We start from the raw sequence: 21,951 nt of genomic DNA on the forward strand, positions 1-21,951 counted from the left end.
GTAAAGGAATCACTAGGCTCAGTGGTTAGCACTGCTGCCTCACAGCGCCAGGGGCGCGGGTTCGATTCCAGCCTCAGGAGACTGTCTGTGTGGAGTTTGCACGTTCTCCCCGTGTCTGTATGGGTTTCCCCCCAGTGCTCTGGTTTCCTCCCACAGTCCAAAGATGTGCAGGTCAGGTGGGATGGACCATGCTGTGTGGGGTTGCCATGGTAATACAGGGTGATAGGGAAGGGAGGGGAGTCTGGCTGGGCTGCTCTTTGAAGGTTCGGTGTGGACTTGATGGGCTGAATGGCCTGCTTCCACACTGCCGGGATTCTATTGTGAGTGTGATGTGCTTAAAGGCGAGCAGCTGTTTTTGGCACGGTGGGGAAATAAAATCCAGGAATATTTTCACGCCCAAATTGGAGTTTACCTTACACTGATTGTGATCATCGCAGTTTGAAGTACGTCTTAACCATTTTATTGGGGTTGACAGCTTCTCCCTGCTAACTATGTTTTTCTGTGCCCTCAGCAAACCATTAAGCAGTGGAGCACGGGGGAGGAGATGGTGCGAGTTCTGGCGTTCCTAATTCTTAACAAAATATGCAGATACAAGCAAGATGTGTATCTGGAACCAGTGCTGAAGGTAATTATAGTGCACGTGAAAATGCACTTACACTGTGGGATAACTATTTTTCTTGCTAAGTTACCAGAAAATGTGAGGCTTTTGGTAAATGTGCAATGTTCCCTTGCTCATTGTGAGGTTATACCACTGTTTCCATGTCAATGAGAAGCAGCAGTGATTTGTACACGGGTCTGAAAGGTTGCAAAGTAACCTGGCTGGCAGATCCTGCCCCAAGGTTGGAGGTGACACTGAAGTTAGCACTTAGCATTCGGACATTGCTCTGGGTGGAGTATAACTCGAATCCAGGGCGTTTCAGAACTCCTCACTGAGAGAGAGAGTTCTCAGCAGGTAAGCAGCTGAACAGGGGTCACTGTTATCTGTTTCAGAAAGGGCAAGCTCTCTTTAAAATACCGTACATGACATTAGGTATCTACACTCCTCTCTTCCTGCTTTTAAAGAGCCTCTCTCTTTAGCAGTCGATAGACAGTTGGTTGTTCAGCAACAGACATGAGCACTAGATTAGAATCCAGTTCCTCTGGGTGGTGAGGCACAGTTGGGACTTGAACTGAGACCCCACCCTTCCCTGTCCTTCTAACATGTTTAAAATTAGCTAAAAGAGGGCCAGACCTATTTGCAGAAACTTAGTTTAAACAAAAAGTGATCATTGCAAAGTTTTTGAAAAAGTAGTTTCTGATTTATTTAGACTAGGTCTTACTGGAGCATTTTTTGCATTTGAAGATCAAGGATAATCTGCTGAAATGTCAGAGAGTTATTTCTGAATAATTGGTGGTGCTCTGTTGATTAAGGAGCAGTGATGGACTGAAATGTCTGGGGTGCTGCAGTTTTGTTCACTATCTCAAGTATATGTTTTAAAAAAAAAGCGAAATTTATTCCTATGGCTCAGTAAGTTTATCCACAAAATAACAAAACTGTGAAGTTTTTATCTTCAGCCTCTGTGGGCATATTCCATCTCAAACTTAATGGCCACAGTTACTGAATCAGTCATCTGGAGATGGACACACAAGTTCCCATCACTGCAACACAACCAAGGGAATTTAAATTCAATCAAATAAATCTGGAATATTGAAGGCTTTTTGACACAGTGGCAATATCCCTACCCCTAGATCAGGGGGTCTGAGTTCAAGACCCACCGGCTCCATAAGTATGTCATAACATCTCCGAGCAGGATGGTCATAAAATATCTAAATCTGGAGATGCTAGTATTGGAATGGGGTGTACAAAGTTAAAAATCACAACACCAGGTTATAGTCCAACAGGTTTAAATGGAAGCACGAGCTTTCAGAGTGCTGCTCCTTCACCTGGTGATTGTGGAGTATAAGATCATAAGATGCAGAATTTATAGCAAAAGTTTACAATGTGATGTGACTGAAATTATATATTGAAAAAGACCTGGATTGTTTGTTAGAATGACCATGTTGGTTTCAGTTCTTTCATATGTAAATCGCAAAACTTGTTTTACATCACACTGTAAACTTTTGCTATAAATTCTGTGTCTCACGATCTTACACTCCACAACCACCCGATGAAGGAGTAGCACTCCAGAAGCTAGTGCTTCCAAATAAACCTGTTGACTATAACCTGGTGTAGTGTGATTTTTAACTTAAATAGAAAGCCAGTCTCTGTGATGGTGGCCCGGAAACTAGTATTGATTGCTTGTAAAAACTTACTTGGGTCAAGTATATCTTCCTGGAAAGGAAATCTGCCGTCATTACCCAGTCTGGCCTCCATGTGACTCCAAACAAACTGCAATGGTGCTCCGCTCGGAAGGGGGTTTAGAAATGGCCCAATGTGGTCAAGGAGCTGGCTCCGCACTGTCACCTTGAGGGCAGCTCGGGATGACCAATGTAAAAATGGTTTCCTGGTCTCCGTAATGGTGACCATCATTGACGGTTATAAAAACATGATGCAGGTGTTGCCTACATCCTGTGAAAGAACAAAGAAACATCTGAGGTGGGGAGGGGTAAGGGAGGAACTCCGCGGTTAGGAAGTGGAGTATCGCCACCCCTCTGAATAGCAGCATTCACTAAAAATGTGGCCATTTTGTCAGGAGCATAGGCCCTTTGTACCTCATCTGTTGTTGAATAAGATCTGGGTTGTGGTCCCAACTCCACTTTCCTGTCCTCCTGATTACCGATATACCTCAGCTGAATAATTTGAAAAACACATCTTCCAAACTGCTTCCTGAGCAGAGACTAGCAACCCTCAGAGAGAAGACATGTCTCCTCATCTCTTGTCTTCACAATATGTGAGTGCCATGCCCAAAACGTCGACTCTCCTGTTCCTTGGATGCTGCCTGACCTGCTGCGCTTTTCCAGCAACACATTTTCAGCTCTGATCTCCAGCATCTGCAGTCCTCACTTTCTCCTGTGGTTAGAGAATCCTCCGTCAGTGTAGATTGTCCTCATTCAAGTGTGAACTTTTTAAGCATTAACGCTGGGTCACCTGGCCTGGTGACTCCAAGGAGAGCTGACTCCCCGTTGGAGTGGGAGGGGGAGATGTTGTCTAAGAGACGTGTGAACAAAGCAAATCCTGAGCAGAGACCCGATGGTAGGAAACGTTAACGGCTACGTAAGGGGCGTTTATTTATCCTGTTGCCTTGCTCTGTCTTTCTCTCGCTGTCTGCAGCAAACGTATGTCGCCTATGTGAAGAATTGCAAATTCACGTCACCAAACGTGCTGCCCCTCATAAACTTCATGCAGCGCACTTTGACTGAGATGTACGCGTTAGACACCCAGGTGACATACCAACATGCCTTCATTTACATCAGGCAGCTGGCTATCCATCTCCGAAATGCGATGGTGATGAAGAAAAAGGTAACAGTTTCTTTTTTTGTTTTTCTTTTACATTGTGATCGCTTGTTAATGTTTCAGTTCTCTCCATTTGTACTGGGTTCACGTGGCAGAGTCGAACGTACAAGCAGAATATGGAAAGAGAAACCGGTGCAAAATGTTGGATGTGTTTGTTGTTTACTTCCTGTCACACACTCTATTAAATTAAGAGAGAGAGCCAAGCAGGCTAAGATAAAAGGTAGGGAGGAGGGACTTGGGGGAGGGGCGATGGAGGTGGGATAGGTGGAAGGAGGTCAAGGTGAGGGTGATAGACCGGAGTGGGGTGGGGGCGGAGAGGTCAGGAAGAGGATTGCAGGTTAGGAGGGCGGTGCTGAGTTGAGGGAACCGACTGAGACAAGGTGGGGGGAGGGGAAATGAGGAAACTGGAGAAATCTGAATTCATACCTTGTGGTTGGAGGGTTCCCAGGCGGAAGATGAGGCGCTCCTCCTCCAGCCGTCGTGTTGTTATGTTCTGCCGGTGGAGGAGTCCAAGGACCTGCATGTCCTCGGTGGAGTGGGAGGGAGAGTTAAAGAGTTTAACTCCCCCTCCCACTCCACCGAGGACATGCAGGTCCTTGGACTCCTCCACCGGCAGAACACAACAACACGACGGCTGGAGGAGGAGCGCCTCATCTTCCGCCTGGGAACCCTCCAACCACAAGGTATGAATTCAGATTTCTCCAGTTTCCTCATTTCCCCTCCCCCCACCTTGTCTCAGTCGGTTCCCTCAACTCAGCACCGCCCTCCTAACCTGCAATCCTCTTCCTGACCTCTCCGCCCCCACCCCACTCCGGCCTATCACCCTCACCTTGACCTCCTTCCACCTATCCCACCTCCATCGCCCCTCCCCCTAGTCCCTCCTCCCTACCTTTTATCTTAGCCTGCTTGGCTCTCTCTCTTATTCCTGATGAAGGGCTTATGCTCGAAACGTTGAATTCTCTATTCCTGAGATGCTGCCTGGCCTGCTGTGCTTTGACCAGCAACACATTTGCAGCTGTGATCTCCAGCATCTGCAGACCTCATTTTTTACACACTCTATTACCCCATCTCCCACCACATGGTTTAGTTTAAGATGCCAAATTGTTGTAGTACTCCCCGAGGGCATCAGCTCTTCGAGCGATATCATGCAGTCATTCAGACCCTTCGGTCCAACTCGTCTGTGCTGACCAAGTTTCCTAAACTGAACTAGTCCCACTTAGCTGCGCTTGGTCCATTTCCCTCGAAATCTGTCCTATTCAAGTGCCTGTCCAAATCTCTTTTAAATGTTGTAACTGTACCTGCCTTTAAAACATCCTCTGGCAGTTTATTCCAGTTTGAACCATTCCCAGAGTGGAAAACTCTTTTAGGTCTTTCTCCTCTCACCTTAAAATAATGCCTCCTAGTTTTGAACTCCCCTAAACTGAAGGAAAAACCTTTGCTCTCCACCTTCTCTATGCCATCATGATTTTATACACCTCTGTGATGTTCCCCTCTCAACCTCCTGCACTCTGGTGAAAAAGGACCCTCACTATCCAGCCTCTCCTCCTAACTCGAAACCTCTAACCCTGTCAACCTTTGCTGCAGTCTCTCCATGTCCTTCCAATGCCAGGGCAACCCGTCTAAGTGGCCGTTTAAAACAATTTTTAACGTGGGGCAGTTCCACAAGAGAACAGGGATGTTTGACTCACTAACCTGGGCAATATTTAGCCCATCACCGACTTCTAGTAACCTTTCAGGCATTGTGTTCCTGATGATAGAGACCGCTCACCTGGTTGTTACCTCGTTGATGTTTGTGGGATCTTACTGTCCACAAATTGGCTGCAATACCATCGTGGCCACTCTTCAAAAGGTGCTTTGTTGGCTGAAGGTGCAGAGGTTGAGAAAGGCACTAGAGAAATGTGAAACACTTTTTAATACAAGTGTCTTTTAAGGCGTAGTGGCCGTATTTTGGGTTACAGTGAATCCCAGCTCAACGGTTTTGGCATCGTTAAGGATCTGCTGTTTTTTTTCTCCCTCTCACAATTCTTTCTTTGTGTTCAGGAGACCTATCAGTCCGTCTACAACTGGCAGTTCGTCCATTGCCTGTACCTTTGGTGTCGTGTGTTGAGTTCCATTTATCCCAATGAAGTTCTGGAGCCACTCATTTATCCACTGACTCAAGTTACTATTGGCTGTATCAAGTGAGTACCTGTGATGTATGATGTTGTCTCTGTGCTGAGAGCAGGCAACAGAGAGAGTTGGTGTAAACAATAATTGTTAGGAATTGGGAGCTTGCTCGTTTTCCCATCGCCGTCACTTTGCAGACTTGGATGGGTTCAGAAGAAGTGGTTTGTCTCTTTGAAACCATCTCTCCCATTAATCCTAAAGGCAATTAACTTGCCCTGGGCTGCATTAGAGTGAACGCTATTGCCAGTAATTTCCCCTCCAGCCCCCACACCATCCTGACTTGGAACTATGTCCTTATTCCCTTGCTGTTGCTGGGTCAACATCCTGGCATTCCTTCCCCAGTGATCCTGTTGGTGTCCCTACCGGTCTGGGGACTGCAGTGATGCAAGAATAGAGCTCACCACCACCACCACCACCATCTCCTCCTTCAGGGCAGTGGGGAGGGGCAGTTACTCCTGTCCTACCAGTGAAACTCTCATTCCAACAATGAATAAACAAAATGCCTGACCACAAATCTAGCCAAAGGAACAGTTTTTTCCATATACTATAGCGTTTATTTATCCTAATCACTATCTATGTCTGTCCCCATGTGCCACAAGTGAATTAAAAATAAGGATCTCTTTAATCATAATAAACATAAGGGGCAGCATGGTGGCTCTGTGGTTAGCACAGCTGCCTCATAGCACCAGGGTCCTAGGTTCAATTCCAGCCTCGGGTGACTGTCTGTGTGGAGTTTGCACATTCTCCCCGTGTCTGTGTGGGTTTCCTCTGAGTGCTTCGGTTTCCTCCCACAGTCACAAAGATGTGCAGGCCAGGTGAATTGGCCATGCTCAATTGCCTGTAATATTCGGTGCATTAGTCAGAGGGGAAATGGGTCTGGGTGGCTTACTCTTCAGAGGGTCGGTGTGGACTGGTTGGGCCAAAGGGCCTGTTTCCACACTGCAGGAAACAATCCCAGCTCCTGCAGTCTGTCCATGTTCACTGAAGACCTGTGCTCCTGGCACAGTCCAACCCTAAAGCCCCCCAAATCCCTTCCATCAAATCCCCCCCTCACTCCCTCTCCCCAAGGCATTAACACCCTTCCTGAAATGCAGAGGATCAAATCCTGATGAGATTGATAGGAGAGGATGCCTTGGGGTGGTTTGTGCCATGTTGCTGAGGGCTGGCATTGTTCCTCTAGCTGCCATCGGCACTCGGTTTGTTTCTAAAATTGAAGGTTGGAGATGTGGAAAGTTTGTAAAACCAGGAGGGCACACCCTCCGTGTGGGGCTGGTAACATCCCGTCGGATTAGACTTTGTGAAATGATGGCATGTAAAACGTCCTGTTAAATCATCATCAAACCATGTGAGAGACGTACTTATCTGACACATCCATGCTGATCAGCTCATGTCCTCTGGTTTCCCATTGATCTGAATATGGATTTTTGTGATGCTGTTTGAAATACTTTCATGTAATTAAGTGTCTTCTCCAATGCTATTTTTCTCTTAATTTCTTCACTGAGGATTGCACAGCCTTTACGGTCAGTTCTCCCAATGCTGAAACCAAGGATACTGTCAAATACTCGGAATGAGTTTGTCCCATCAATTGTGATGCATCAAATAATCCAAAGCTGCGTGGTTGATATGCCCAGCATTTGCAAGTGATGGATGCACCCACAAGTTTTACTTGGCCAGTGCCGTCATGTCTGTTGTATTTGGTGAGATGTTGCTTCATTTGCTACTGTATTAGGGCTGAGTTTACTCAAAAGGGAATGAGTACTGGAACACAGTGTTGGACATTTGCACTGCTCTGTGGATTCCATCTCAATGTAATGGGTGGCTCAGTGGTTAGCCCTGCTGCCTCACAGCACCAGGGACCTGGGTTCGATTCCAGCCTTGGATGCCTGTCTATGTGGAGTTTGCACTTCCTCTCCCAGTCCGTGTGGGTTTCCTGCAGGTGCTCTGGTTTCCTCCCACAGTCTAAAGATGTGTAGACTGGGTGGATTAACCATGGGAAATAAGTTACAGGGATAGGGTGTTGGGGTAGCATTCAGAGGGTTAGTGCATACTCGACTGGCCAAATGGCCTGTTTCCACACTGTAGGGTTTCTGTGTACAAACTGCAAACAGAAGGTCCTGGAGTAACGTGGCAGCACTTGCAGAGAGAAACACTGAATGCTTTGAGTCCAATATAACTCCACTTCAGTTCTGAAGTGAACCCCTTAACTCTGTCTCTCTCTCTCCACAAGTGCAGTCAGACCTGCTGCGCTTCTCCAGCATTCTCTTTTGTTTCCTATTTCCAGCATCTGCAGTGTTTTGCTTTTCTGTGGATTTTGTATTCTGAGTCTGTCTTTTGTTTCTCCCGGGATGAATACATTGCCTCCCAGTGCACCTCTTGTATTGAATGTTGTTCAGGTGGAGAGCTGGTGTGAGAATCTCTCCGATTTGATGGAAAGCTGGAGGTGGGTGGGGAGTTGTGTGGGTTTAAGTGTGGTGAGTGTAGAGGGACAGGTGAATGGAGAACGCACTCTGCTCCAGTCCAGAATCGAGAGGATTCACGGTGGGGCAGGGAGAGAGGACAGCAGGGCGGAAACGGACAGGACTGTGCCTGGTAGCTGAGAGAGAGAAGGCAAAGTGAGTCAGGAGCTACTCAAAGGCCGTAATTGGCTGAGGCAATGACACTGTCCTTTGTCCAAGTGGACTGTTCATCTAGAGGCCTACACTTTGGGAATTTAATTAATAAATCTAGAAAATAACATCTAGTCTTGACAATAATACCTGAAACTGCCAATGATTGACATACAAAACTATCTGAGTCACTGACTGCAATTTTGGAGAAGATTTATAGCTCAGGTCGTGGATCAGGTTGTAAGTTTGCTCACTGAGCTGGGAGATTTGTTCTCAGACATTTTGTCGCCATGTTAGGTAACACCGTCAGTGAGCGTCTAGTGAAGCACTGATGTTCTGTTCCACTTGCTATTTATGTGTCTTCGTCTGTTGTGGTGGGTGGTATCATGTCCAGTTCTGTTTCTGCAAGGTTGGTAAATGGGGCCTGAATTGATGTGTTTGTTAATGGAGTCCTAGTTTGAATGCCAGGCCGCTAGGAATTCCCATGTGTGCCTTTGTTGAGCCTGTCCCAGGATGGATGTATTGTCCCAGTTGAACTGGTCTCCTCCTTCGCCTGTTTGTGTGGATACCAGTGATTGTTGGTCATGTCTTTTGGTGACGAGTTGGTGCTCATGTATCCTGGTGGCTAGTTTCCTGCCCGTCTGTCCAGTGTAATGTTTGTTCCACTCCTTGCAGGGTATTTTGCATATGATGTTCATTCTGCTGGTTGTTGGTACAGGTCCTTTAAATTCATCAGGAGCTGTTTCAGTGTGGTGGTAGGTTTGTGGGCTACCATGATGCCTAGGGACTGGATTAGTCTGGTCATCTGAGATGTCCTTTATGTATGGCAGGGTGGCTAGAGTCTCTGGGCGTGTTGTGTCTTGTTTCGGTCTGTTGTGTAGGAATCGGTGGACTGCGCTTATCAGGTACCTGTTGTTCCTGAATACTTTGTATCGGTTAGAACCAGGCGTTAAGACATAGAAATGTAAACATTAGGAGTTGGAGTAGGCCCTTCAGCCCTTCGAGCCTGCTCCAGCACTCGCTATGATCACAGCTGATCATCAAACCTGTTCCTACTTTTACCACATACCCTTTCATCCCTGTAGCTCCAAGAACTATATCCAACCCCTTCTTGGGACAATTCCACAGGCTTACCCCTCTCTGGATAGGAAGCTACCTATCTTACCCTAATGGTGGGTTTGTTTACAGAATGCAACACCGTGCGTGTCTGACACATACTGAGTACCACACACCCAGTCACAGTGGTCATTCTTTACATGTGTCCCATGTACTCAATTAAGCAACCCACTTCAGCTCTGCATCTTAACGTGACTGACGTCTCAGGATCAAGGAGGTTCCTGGTTTATGAATTATGGCCACATTAGTGAGACCATAAGACATAGCAGCAGAAATTAGGCCATTCAGCCCAGTGTCTGCTCCACCATTCAATCGTGGCTGATACGTTTCTCAACTCCATTCTCCCACTTTCTCCCCATAACCCGTGATCCCTTTGATACTCAAGAGCTTATCTATCTCTGTCTTTAATATATTCAATGACCCGGCCTCCACAGCCTTCTGTGGCAGTGAATTCCTTAGATTCCCCACTCTCTGGCTGGAGAAGTTTCTCCTTATCCCCGTTCTAAAAGGTCCTCCCTTTACTCTAAGGCTGTGCCCTTGGGGCCTTGTCTCTCCTAACAAGGGAAACGTCTTCCCAACATCTACTCTGTCCAGGCCATTCAGTATTCTGTACGTTTCAATTAGATCCCTCCTCATCTTTCAAAACTCCATCAAGTATAGACCCAGAGTCCTCAAACATTCCTCATATGTTAAGTTTTTAATTCCTGGGGCCATTGTTGTGAAACGCCTCTTAACATGCTACAGGGCCAGTACATCCTTCCTGAGATACGGGGCCCAAAACTGCACACAGTTCTCCAAATGTGACCTCACCAGTAAGAGGCCTGTGCTGTGGAAAGAACAAGAGCCCTGTATTGTGACGCAGGGTGCTACAGGAATGCAGTGCGTGGCAGCACTCAGATTGGGAGCGGCTCTCCCACAGCTGGTGAGGGGTCCGATGCTAGTTTTACTGCAGCTCAGTTACATTAAGACGGTGTGAGGCAGGAACCTCCCTGCAGCGGCTTTCCCAGTGTCACCCATCTCCCTCAGTGGCTGCAGTTTCTGTTCACTCCCTGTGCAAGAAGGGGAAGGGCGAGAAATGGGAAGGGAACCAAGGTGAACAATTCACCCATTGACGGTGACTCGGCAGCTCTCAGTCTCGTTTTCCCCGTCACCTTGAGAACAGCAGTGTTAGAAATGGATTGACAGAGTCCGACTGTAAGTTGCTGTGTAGGGTCTGGAGATCGAGGGGATACAGAATTGATGCTGACTTCTCACCTTTCCTCCCTGCTGTCCCACGCTAAGCTCTCCGATATTTTCGGGATCGCCGTGTTCAGAAATGGCATTGTGCATCTCTGGAGTAGATGGGACTTGAACCCAGGGGTCTCCTGGTCCAGATGTAGGGGCATTGCCCCTGTGCCACCAGTTTGAGGCAGCAGCCTGCCTGGTGGTGGTGGTTATAATGTGAATTGTGACGTGCTTTTCCTGTGGGTGTTGGTCGGGTTACCCACGATCCAGGGTTGGGTTGGAGTGTGTGTGAATCAGGCCGTGGATGAGGTATGGAATAGAGATGCTCTGCCTTGGAGGTGGTCAGTTACTGAGTCGCCTGCCCCACCCCCCAGCCTAGTTCCAGGCTATCGCAGCGCTGGCCCAATGTTGGTTAGAGCGGAGGCCTTTTACAGAAGGACAGTGAAGTAAACTGAGCAGTAACCACAAAAGCGCTGAAACTTTAGAGCAATGACTTCAGCAAGTGTTGTGTGAAATAACGTCTCCTGCGTCACCCAACAAGAAACCTGGCTCCACCTCACAGTGTGACCACCACCACCACCATCCTGCGTCCCCACCCTCGCCCCCTCTCTCTTGGCCCTGCATCCCCACCCCCGCACCCCTCTCTCTCGGCCCTGCGTCTCCCCCCCCCCCCCGCCCCCTCTTTCGGCCCTACGTCCCCACCCTCGCCCCTCCCCCACCTCCTCCCGACTGTCCCCACCCTCGCCCCCTCTCTCTGACCTGCGTCCCCACCCTCGCCCTCTCTCTCTGACCTGTGTCCCCACCCTCTCCCCTCTCTCTGACCTGCGTCCCCACCCTCGCCCCCCTCTCTCTGACCTGCGTCCCCACCCTCGCCCCCCTCTCTCTGACCTGCATCCCCACCCTCGCCCTCTCTCTCTGACCTGCATCCCCACCCTCGCCCTCTCTCTCTGATCTGTGCCCAAGCCCTTACCCCCTCGTCCCTGCATCCCCACCCTCACCCCCTCTCTCTGACCTGCGTCCCCACACTCTCCCCCTCTCTCTCTGACCTGCGTCCCCACCCTCGCCCTCTCTGACCTGCGTCCCCACCCTCTCCCCTCTCTCTCGGCCCTGTGTCCTCACCCTCACCCCCTCTCTCTCGGCCCTGCGTCCTCACCCTCACCCTCTCTCACTGATCTGCGCCCCCACCCTCACCCTCTCGCCCCTTGGCTGTGATCCTTGCCCTCCTCCCACTCTGCACTCTGTTTCCTTGCCACATATTCCAATCCGTTTGTCCCCCTCTCTGACTGCTCTCTCAATTGCCTTTCCTTGCTCACGGCCCCTCCACCCACTTTCCCTTCCCCTACCCTTCACCGAGGCCCCCCTTTTGCCTCCCTTCCTGCCTCGTGCTCCCTTTCCTCTCAGCGCAGTGTTTATAAATATTGAGGGGATGATGGTCCGGCCTTCGATACCCCTCCCACTCCTCTCTCTCAGTTGTTGGGGTTGGGGTGTGGGGTTGTCATTGTCTGATGGAGGTCATGCGCACGTTGGTTATTTTCAAAGCCCCTGTCAGAGAGTACTGAGCAGTGCCACCAGGGGGCAGTGGCTGCTTGGCGATACAGTCTCGCCGGTCCCAGGGAAAGCTGCAAAATTTAGCAGAGCATGAACTGTCAGCGTTTCAGGAGCTGTAGGAATTGAGTTATGACTCAAGCTCTGAACCAGGCACAAGGGGCTCCGCTTAAAGAATGGAAAACATCAAGGTGGGTTCTGCTTTGAAACCCAAATGAATCTTTCTCCAGGTGAATGAGATGTGACAACCTATTGAGCATCTCAGGTTATGATTTCAAGTCCAATTGCCTTTTTATTCCCCCGCAGTATAAATCCTAGTTTGGATTAATTGATTCTATCCTCATTGGTGTCCATCAGGTGAAGTTGCTTTCAGGTCTGGGTTGAAAGACGGACCTCAGTTTTGTCATTGGAATGGTATCTTTGTGCAGTGAGAGTTTCTGACAGGGAGATGTGCTAGAGGAGGCTGTTCATGGGTCTTCTGGTCAAATGCAAGATCCCAGAGCTTTCTAGACAGCCAGCTGCAGATGGTCAACTTTCATGTTGCTCTCTTGTGACTAATCCAATAAAATGGGTCTGAGTGTGTTACTCCGAACTCTTCAGATGGGAGCAGGAGCTCCTTATTAACGTCATCTCCAGCTGTGACCGGCGGTGGGTTTTGAAGGTCAGTCGTTCACTCGAGATCCGACGTGACTCTGACTGAAGCAGCTGCCATCCACGTTTCAGCCAAACCTGATTGGAGCCAACAACGACGAGGCTGTAGTTTCTCCCCGTCACCTTCAGCCCTTCCAGCAGTTGCTGAACCGGGTTCAGGCCGATCAACCCCCAGAGCAAATCGGGGGACGCTGCGGGACTCCTCTACCATCGACAATTCCCTACATCAGGATTGTGACCAAAGGCGTGCCTGGGTTCATGACAATTGATGCCTTAAGGGCTAGGGCAGGCCATTCAACCCATCGTAGCTGCTACCCCAGTCGGTGAGATTCGGCTGATCCACACATCCTCGGGTCCACCGGCAGGAGAGTCGTTCATTTCAGCTTCAGGGACCAGTTGGGGAGGGGGACGGGGACCTGTTGGAGAGTGGGAGGGGGTGGAGGACCGGGACGGGTGAGGGAGGGGGTCTGAAATAGGGAGAAATACCTCCACCCAGTCAGGGGTGAGCGTGTGGAATTCTCTGCGGCTGAAAGTTGTTGAGCTCAGAACATTGAATGCTCAACAAGGAGTTAGATATATTCCTATAGCGTAAAGAATGACAGGGTCTCGGGGAAATCGAGAACCGAGAGCTGGGCTGGACAATCAGCCGCGATCATAGGGAATGGAGAGGCAGGTTCACGGAGCTGAGAAACTTCCCCTTGTTCCTGATTTCAGTGTTTGTGTGGTACATGACTGAGGGAGCCTAGGGGTAACTTTCTCACACAGAGGGTGGATAGTGTGTCGAAGGTACTGCCAGAGGAAATGGTGAGTGGAGGTACAGGTACAGCATCTAAAAGGCATTTAGACCTGGAATTTAAAGGAAAAGTTTAAAGGATTATGGAGAAAGGGAGGGCTGCAGATGCTGGAGATCAGAGTCGTGAGAGTGGTGCTGGAAAAGCGCAGCAGGTCAGGCAGCATCCGAGGGGCAGGAAAATCAACATTTTGGGCCAGAGCCCTTTATCAGGGCTCTCTTGATGAAGGGCTCCGGCCTGAAACGTCGACTCTCCTGCTCCTCTGATGCTGCCTGACCTGCTGTGCTTTTCCAGCAACACTCTCTCAACTTAGAGGAATATGGGCCCAATGCAAGTGAGTGAGACTAGATTCATTTCAGAAACTTGGTCAGCATGGATGGGTTGGACCAAAGGGTCTGTTTCCGTGCTCTATGACTCCGTGTCTGTCCCATCCACGGCTGCAATTCACCTCCTCGTTTCCCTAGCTCCTCTTCCAAGCCTCTCCTTAAATCCCATCTCTCTCGCCCAGTTGACGGTCATTTGCCCAAATAACCTGTCCTACGACTGGACAGGAGATTTTATTTGACAGTGGGACAGTGCGAGACTGTGCGCTGCAGTAAAGGTGCTATATAAATGAAAGCTGTTGTTGCAGTGAGTTGGTGAAATGCGGTGGTCCAACGTAGCGTTTGGAAAGTTGCATTGGGAAAACCTGACAGCAGACTTGTCCATACAGAATCCTGTACTGATGTGCTGTACGTCCTTATGTAGCAACAGGTATAATGTAGACAAGGTTTGACCCTGATGAATTTCGCAAAGCGAGCTCCCAATGCTAACAGCTTCTGCAGAGTCCTGTGATCTCCGCTCGCTCGGTGGGTTGTTCCCTGTCATTCACCACGTCTCCGTTTGTCCTGGCATTACCACGGGATCCCAATCTGAAGTGACCCACGTCAGGGGTAATATGGCGGGGTCCAGTGGAGGTGACCCAGTAAATCCTCCTGAGCTGATGGAGATGCACTGGGGAGAGCACAGTGCGCAAGGTTCCCCAAGTCCAACTGAAGTCTGTGTGTGTCTGTGAGTGAGTGAGTGAGTAGGTGTGTGGGTGAGTGTGTGTCTGAAACGGTCAAGAAAGAAATGGAAAAATAGAGGACTCACATTTTCTGGCATCTCTCAGGCCATTTAGAGCGTCCCTAAGCCCACCTCAATCAGAAAAGTATTTGTTTCCAGTGTAGTTGCAGTTGTATGTATATTGTAATTGCCTGTGTGTGTGAGTGTGTCTGTGTCTGTGTGTCTGTGACAGTGAAAGTATGTGTCTGAGTGAATGTATTGTGAGTGTCTGTCTGTGTGGGTGTGTGTGTGGGTGTGTCTGTGTGTAGAGACACGTTCTATTCTACAGTGCATTTGGAAAAAAACATTGTCTGTCCAGCTGCTATATTGGATGAACTGGGGTTTGTCTGGGAGGAGCTGTCTGTCTGTCTGTCTGTCTAGTGGAGTTCTGTCTTCCACAGCAAAAACTGTCAAACAAAACATCTTCAGAAGGGCCATCGCTAAGTGGTCTCTCAGCCCATTCCTCACTTTTAAAATATCATGGATACCAATCACGTCAACAGATCCCCAAACACTACTCTCAACATCAGTTGGTATGGTGGCTGTGCAGGGAAGCAGGCTGCATTGATGTAGCACCATTTATGGCGTGCCACAGCATTTAACAGCCAATGCAGTGCAGTTGCTGTTGTCATGTAGGTGACCTGTTGCAAGCGTGTGGAGGCTGCTTCCTCTGTGAAGCTGCCCCTCCCGCCATTTTAACAAAATTAGTGCCCCTGTACCATGGAATGGTTACATAGTCAGCGGTGACTTGCCCCCACCCCCCAGTCCAGACTGACTACGTCAGGAGCTGGGCAAAAGTGAGGGCTGCAGATACTGGAGATTAGAGTCAAGAGTGTGGTGCTGGAAAAGCACAGCTGGTCAGGCAGCATCCCAGGAGCAGGAGAATTGATGTTTTGGGCAAAAGCCCTTCATCAGGAATATTTGACAGCTGAGCTCCATGACCCGGGTATGTTGAGAGTAACTGTGCAGTGATTTGCAGCGTGCTATCTGTACCAATCACAGGAGGGAATAGAGAGTCCTCCTCCAATCTACTCCCACTGCACAATTAATCACCTGATGAAGGAGCGGCGCTCTGAAAGCTAGTGCTTCCAATTAAACCTGTTGGACTATAACCTGGTGTTGTGTGATTTTTAACTCTGCTCCCTGAAGTTTGCGAATCCACAGTGAGCCACTGCACAGTGGGAATCGCTTTGCCGTATCTTGGGAGCCTCCTCTCCCAAGGGCAGGTCAGAGGTGCTTGAGTTGAACAGTGTGTCGGCACAGCCTTTTGAGATGTCTCCGAGCCCTGGGCAATTCACCAGCGAGGCCTGTGCAAATTCCGCTGTCCGGGCACCAGCTCCATTATCGACATCGTCCCTCTGACCCGACCCCCTGGCGTTGAGGCGTTGCTCAGTCACTGAGCTGGGTCAGGTTGACCACAGCTTCCATGTGACTCCCCGAATGAGCTCTCTACTCCAGACTTCCATTACGACGGGGAGTGCAGAGGAATCTTCCAGAATATCCTTCGTGCCCAGCCCCGAGAAGAATCCAGTGACTCGTGACTATTTCCTGCTGCAGTCTGCGGGAACTGGGGGAGGGGTGGGGTCTATTGTTCTGAGGGTCTCCAACTCAATAGAGGCCAAGCGAGAGGGTGTGTGTCAGAACCTGAGAATCCTACTCTGCCCACGCCCCACCCCCCGACCTCCTCAAACACCTCCTGCACCAGGGCCTGCAGTTCCAGGGTCATTTTGTCGACTCACCTCACGACCCACGTGACCCGAGCGGAAAAGGTCACCCTCGATCCCGAGGTTGTCGGTGAGCTGTACAAATTGCATAAGCCTTACTGGAGACGAGCCGACCATTCAGCCCATCTGGTTTCTGCCGGTATTGGTGCGTCCTTGAACTCGACATCATCAAACTCTTTCAGCGTTATCTTCCGTTCCCCTCTCTGTCAAGCTCAACGGTTTATCTTCAGAGAGATCATGCCTTTTGACCTGAATGTGGTAGAAAGTGCCGTATTCTCATCACGCTGAGGAATGAGCTTTCTCTTGACTTCTTCAGTGGGTTTTTTTGGGGTGATTTATGTCCTTTGGGTTTGGTGCCCTTCACAAAAGGGCTTTGTTTCCCATGTAAGATCCCATGCTCAGAGAATGCTGGATGACTATTTGGATAAAAGAACATGCGAGGATATGGAGAGAAACAGCAAATTGACTTTTGGTGGTGATGTTCATTTGAAGAAGTATTGCAAGCACAATGGGCTGAATGGCCTCCTGCTGCACTCAAAATCTTCTGTAATTTTGAAGTGCCAGTACTAGGGGTGGCATGGTGGCTCAGTGGTTAGCACTGCTGCCTCACAGCGCCAGGGACCTGGGTTCGATTCCAGCCTCGGGTGGCTGTGTAGAGTTCGTCCATTCTCCCTGTGTCTGCGTGGGTGTCCTCTGGTTTCCTCCCACAGTCCTAAAACTAGATGGATTGACCAGGCTAAATTGCCCTGTAGTGTTGAGAGATGTGTAGGCTAGCTGTGGGATATCCCAGGTTTCAGGAATTGGGATTTGGGCAGGTCAGGATGGGATCTTCTTTTGAAGGGTCAGCATTAACTCGTTGGGCCAAATGGCCTGCTTCCGTGCTGTAGGGATTCTGTGATTTTTTTTTAATTAGTAAACCTTCAGCTTTCTCATTTTTAGAGAAGGCCACAACCTGTTCAACCTTCCCCAAAAGTTGCAGCCCTGGATTCTGATATCGTCCTTTTAGACATCAGTTTGCCCCATCAGAAAGGCCCAGAGATACAGGGTAGAGGATTTCTGACCGTGTAATCCCAGGCCTGGGACTTGTAACCCATTAGAGAGCAATAAAATCCATTATCTTGAACAAGAGCTGGAATCCTACCTCTTACCATCCAAACGTCATGGTATTTACCACGTTTGTCTGATTTGGCAGTAAACTTTGGCATCTTGATCCCCATTTTCTCACTTTTACAGTTTCTGAAATGGAATCACTCTGTAACTGTTGAATCGATGATGAATCTACTGTTTGTAACAAATATGAAACGTTGCTGTATTAAGAGCCACCTGACAGAACTCCAGTCAGCACTAGGTGTGAGCACTTTAATAATGACTGGTACGTTCTCGTCCCTGACGTGTATATACCAGGAGAAAGTGAGGACTGCAGATGCTGGAGATCAGATCTGAAAAATATGTTGCTGGAAAAGTGCAGCAGGTCAGGCAGCATCCAAGGAGCAGGAGAATCGACGTTTCGGGCATAAGCCCTTCTTCAGGAATTCCTGAAGAAGTGTATATACCAGCTCTAGCTCCATGACCAGTGTGCTCAGCTCTGAGTTACAGGGTTCTGGGTTCAAGTCCCACTCCAGGGCTTGAGTGCAAACATGTAGGCTGCCACATAAATTTAGCTCTGATGGGGTACTGCATTGTTGGAGATGCTGCTGTTTGTCTGAGGGCTTGTTTAGATGGATGTAAATGGTCCCATAGCACGATTTCCAGGGGAGGTATCCTCGATGTCCTGATCAGCATCACAAAAACAAAAACACACTCTCCAGCCATTGCTTTCACGGGACCTAGCTATGCAATGAAAACGTGCCTGCACTACTGCATTAGCTGTAAAGTGTTTTGAGGTGGTCATGAAAGGTGCTACACAAATGCAAGGCTTTCTTATGTTTTGATTTGAATTGAATTGAATTTATTGTCCTGTGTACCGAGGCACAGTGAGAAGCTTTGCCTTGTGATCAATACAGGCAGATCACAGAGTTAAGTAGCATAGATAGTAAATAGTAGGTAAACAGCAGCAGAAACAAAAACACAGGTACAGGGGAATGTTAAGAGTTTGAGAGTCCATTCAGTATTCTAACAGCAGTAGGATAGAAACTGTTGTGAAACCGGCTGGTGCATGTGTTCAGGCTTCTGTACCTTCTCCCCGATGATAGAGGTTGTAGAAAAACATTACCAGGGTGGGATGGATCTTTGAGAATGATGGCGGCCTTTCCTTGACAGCGGGCCCGGGAGATGGATTCTGTAGATGGGAGGTTGGCCTTTGTGATTGTCTGGGCCGAGCTCACCCCTCTCTGTAACCGTCTCCCATCTTGAATGGTACAGTTGCCATACCAGGTAGTGATGTTTTGTATGTTTGTTAAAAACATTGACCCTATCTGTTTGGTGATCAGAAGAAACTGCCTCTTAATCCAGACAATTAAGGAGCATTTACAATCAGGTTTGCCCTTGTTTTTGTTTAGCTGTTCAATCTCTGTAAATGGCATCAAAGGGGTAAGTTGACTCAAGTGTTGTGAATGCTAACCGTGTTTTTTTGCAGCATTCCTTGTAGATCTGGGTCTTGGTAATAGCAGGATCTAACACGATGGGTTACATTGCCTGTTGTTAGGAGAGGGAGACTAGTGAATGTATTCAGGAGGCTGTTTTCAATTCTGACTGAGCACGAACTTCTGCCTTTGGCAAAAGGCATGCTGAATATTGCAGAGAAATAATCTTCAGCTTTAACCTTTAACATCCAGGAGAACTGTGCTGCTTGATTTACTGTCCTGTGCATCCACTTCTGGGCAAACTCCTGCCTTAAGAGATTAGTCACTTCTGTTAGAAATAAAAGCAGAAATTGCTGGAGAAACTCAGCAGGACTGATAGCCTCAATGGAGAGAAGAACAGAGTCTGACATGATTCTTCAGAACTTCTGGTGAACAGTCACATTGGATTCAAAATATTAACTCTGTTTCTCTCTCTCTAGGTGCTACCAGTCCTGCAGAGTTTCTCCAGCTTCAACAATATTATGCATTTCTTCCAGCAATGCTTTTCCTCCCCCTCCTGTGTCTCTGTTTATTTCTTCTCTCTCACTCTCACTCTCTCACTGTCATTCTCTCTCTCTCACACTCACTCTCTCGCTCACACTCTCTCGCTCACACTCTCTCGCTCACACTCTCTCGCTCACACTCTCTCGCTCACACTCTCTCGCTCACACTCTCTCGCTCACACTCTCTCGCTCACACTCTCTCGCTCACACTCTCTCGCTCACACTCTCTCGCTCACTCTCCCTCTCTCACTCTCCCTCTCTCACTCACTCTCTCACACTCACTCTCACACTCACTCTCTCACACTCACTCACTCTCACTGTCTCACTCTCACTGTCTCACTCTCCCTTTCACTCTCACTCTCTCTGTCTCACTCTCTATCAGTTTCCCTTCATCCTCTTTCCATTATGCTCTCTCTCCAACACACTCTCCATAACTTTGACCGTGCTTCCCTTTGGCAAACCTCCCCGCCCCCCCAGTCTCTCACCCTCCCTACCCTCTCTCTCTCGCCCTCCTTTCCCCCCCCCCCTTGTCCTCGCTCCATCCCCCCTCTCTTGCTCCCACCAAACCGTACACCCCCATCCACCCCGGACCAATTCCTTTTTGTAAGCTTGCCCCCGTGTTTGCCTGGTTGCTGAGCACCCCTCCCCGCCCAGACGCTCAGAGTGACGGCTAAGAGAATGGCAGGAAAGCAGCAGCAGTGCTGCGGGGGGGATCCCTCTGCAGTGACTCCGAGGCCTCCCCAGCTGAACCCAGAGCCGAGAACCCGAGTGAACCAGCCAGCCCTCCTGAGCGTCTCCACCCCGTCCACATCAGTGCCAGCTATTGAGTGAAACCTGAGGGAGAGAGCCCTGTCTGTGCCAGTCCAGGCTTGGCTGCCACCACATCACATTCCTGCACTGGGGTTGCTCTTGGCTAGTTAGGGCCAGCTGCCCACAGCCTCCCACTGTGAGAGTCCTGTGAGAGCTGGCAGTCATCTAGCAACTGCGGGGATGTTCGGAAAACGGCCACGAGGTGATTTGAAAAGTGTGGGTGGTGTTTTGATTTCTAACAGGATGGTGGCCTGTTGGGGTTGCATTTCAAGCAGGAAGTTCTGCCCACATGCCTCATGTACTGAGGGAGGACCCTGGTAACTTCCCCTGGTTAAACCACCTCCTCTTTTCAAATCATCTGTTTACTTTGAATTGTGGGGAACTCCCCCGACCCCAGTTTAATACTGATGGTTGGGAGGCCTGAACTCAGAGTGGAAGTTTCACAACATGCCTTCAGTGTGGTTTTTTTTGTTGTTTCTGTTCTCCCTCCAGCTGGGTACCCTTAGATAATTCACTGCAGAATTACTCCAAACTCTTTCACCATGTTCCCGTTTACAGACACGATCTAGACACGCCTGTGAAGGCAAACCAAGGGCAAGCAAACTGAGATCTCAACATTGCCAGATATTACTGGGCAGGGTGGGGAGGTTAAGTGACGATGATGTTAGTAAAAGCAACTTGGCGACACATCGTTTGACCCAGGATGTGATCGGTAGTTATGGCCTGGGTATTACTTGGTGGGATCGGTTAGCTCAGTTGGCTGGATGGCTAGTTTGCAATGTAGAGTGATGTCACCAGTGTGGGTTCAGTTCCCGTACCAGTTAAGGTTACTGGAAGGACTGTCCTCCTTAACCTCTCCCCTCACCTCAGATTAAACCACCACTAGTCATCTCTGTCTTTGTCCCTCCCCCTCTTTCTCTCTCTTCCTTGCTCTTTCTCTCCCTCTCTCTGAAAACTTGGAACTTGGAATATCCTGTCACTGTAATTTGAGTTCAGTGTTCCACAACTTGGCTGTAGGCTGCTGAGTGATGTCTCTCCCTCTTTGTCTCTCTTGCTGTCTCTTTCTCTCTATCCCTATTTCTGTTTCTCTCCCTTTATCTCTATTTCTCACTCGTTCGCGTGTCTCTCTCTGTCTGTGCAAACTTGGAACCTGGAATATCCTGCCCCGGTAATTCGAGCTCAGTGTTCCACCACTTGGCTGTAGGCTGCTGAGAAGACTGTGGTGACCGTACCTTCCCCTTTGACCCCCTGGTGTCCATGCTATTGCTGTGATTCCCTCGGGCTCCCTCCTTTCCCTTTGGGGAGTTGGAGAGGAATTTTCTGCAACTTTTCTCTGTCCGTTCTGTTTGTTTACGTTAACGAGCCAGCCTTCCTTTCTCCGAAGGTCCCAGCGGCTTTGGAATGCTGAACAGTTTCTGGCCATCCATGCCTGTGACTGGCAAAATGACACTGTGCCTGTGTGTTTGAGAAAACGGTGCTGAAATGTGGCTTGGCTTCTCCCCCACTCTCTCTCTGTGGCTGCACAGGCCACACTTTGAGCTGAGCAGAATCCACATTCCTTCAGCCTGGGGACCAGATTTGAAAGTTGGAAACTGGGATTTCCTGTCTCTGTGATTCCAGCTCACAGATTTCCACCGCGTGGCTCTGAGCTGCTGAGCAATACACCCCGGCCGCTCCAGTCCGTGCGCACACCCCGGCGCCGCGCCAGTCCGTGCGCACACCCTGAAGCTGCAGCTAC

The 21,951-nt window shown here is 49.2% G+C and overlaps 1 protein-coding gene across 1 annotated transcript in view; it reads left to right on the forward strand.

The window, feature by feature from the left end:
* noc2l (NOC2-like nucleolar associated transcriptional repressor) overlaps nucleotides 1-21,951 on the forward strand; it is a 198,610-nt gene that overhangs the window by 81,314 nt on the left and 95,345 nt on the right. The window contains exons 9-11 of the mRNA XM_060851925.1: nucleotides 512-625; nucleotides 3,251-3,439; nucleotides 5,474-5,613. Of these exons, the coding sequence (XP_060707908.1) occupies nucleotides 512-625; nucleotides 3,251-3,439; nucleotides 5,474-5,613 (443 nt within the window). The remainder of the gene's footprint in view (nucleotides 1-511; nucleotides 626-3,250; nucleotides 3,440-5,473; nucleotides 5,614-21,951) is intronic.

Source organism: Hemiscyllium ocellatum, chromosome 37 (assembly GCF_020745735.1).
Source record: "Hemiscyllium ocellatum isolate sHemOce1 chromosome 37, sHemOce1.pat.X.cur, whole genome shotgun sequence".
Classification (NCBI taxonomy): domain Eukaryota; kingdom Metazoa; phylum Chordata; class Chondrichthyes; order Orectolobiformes; family Hemiscylliidae; genus Hemiscyllium; species Hemiscyllium ocellatum.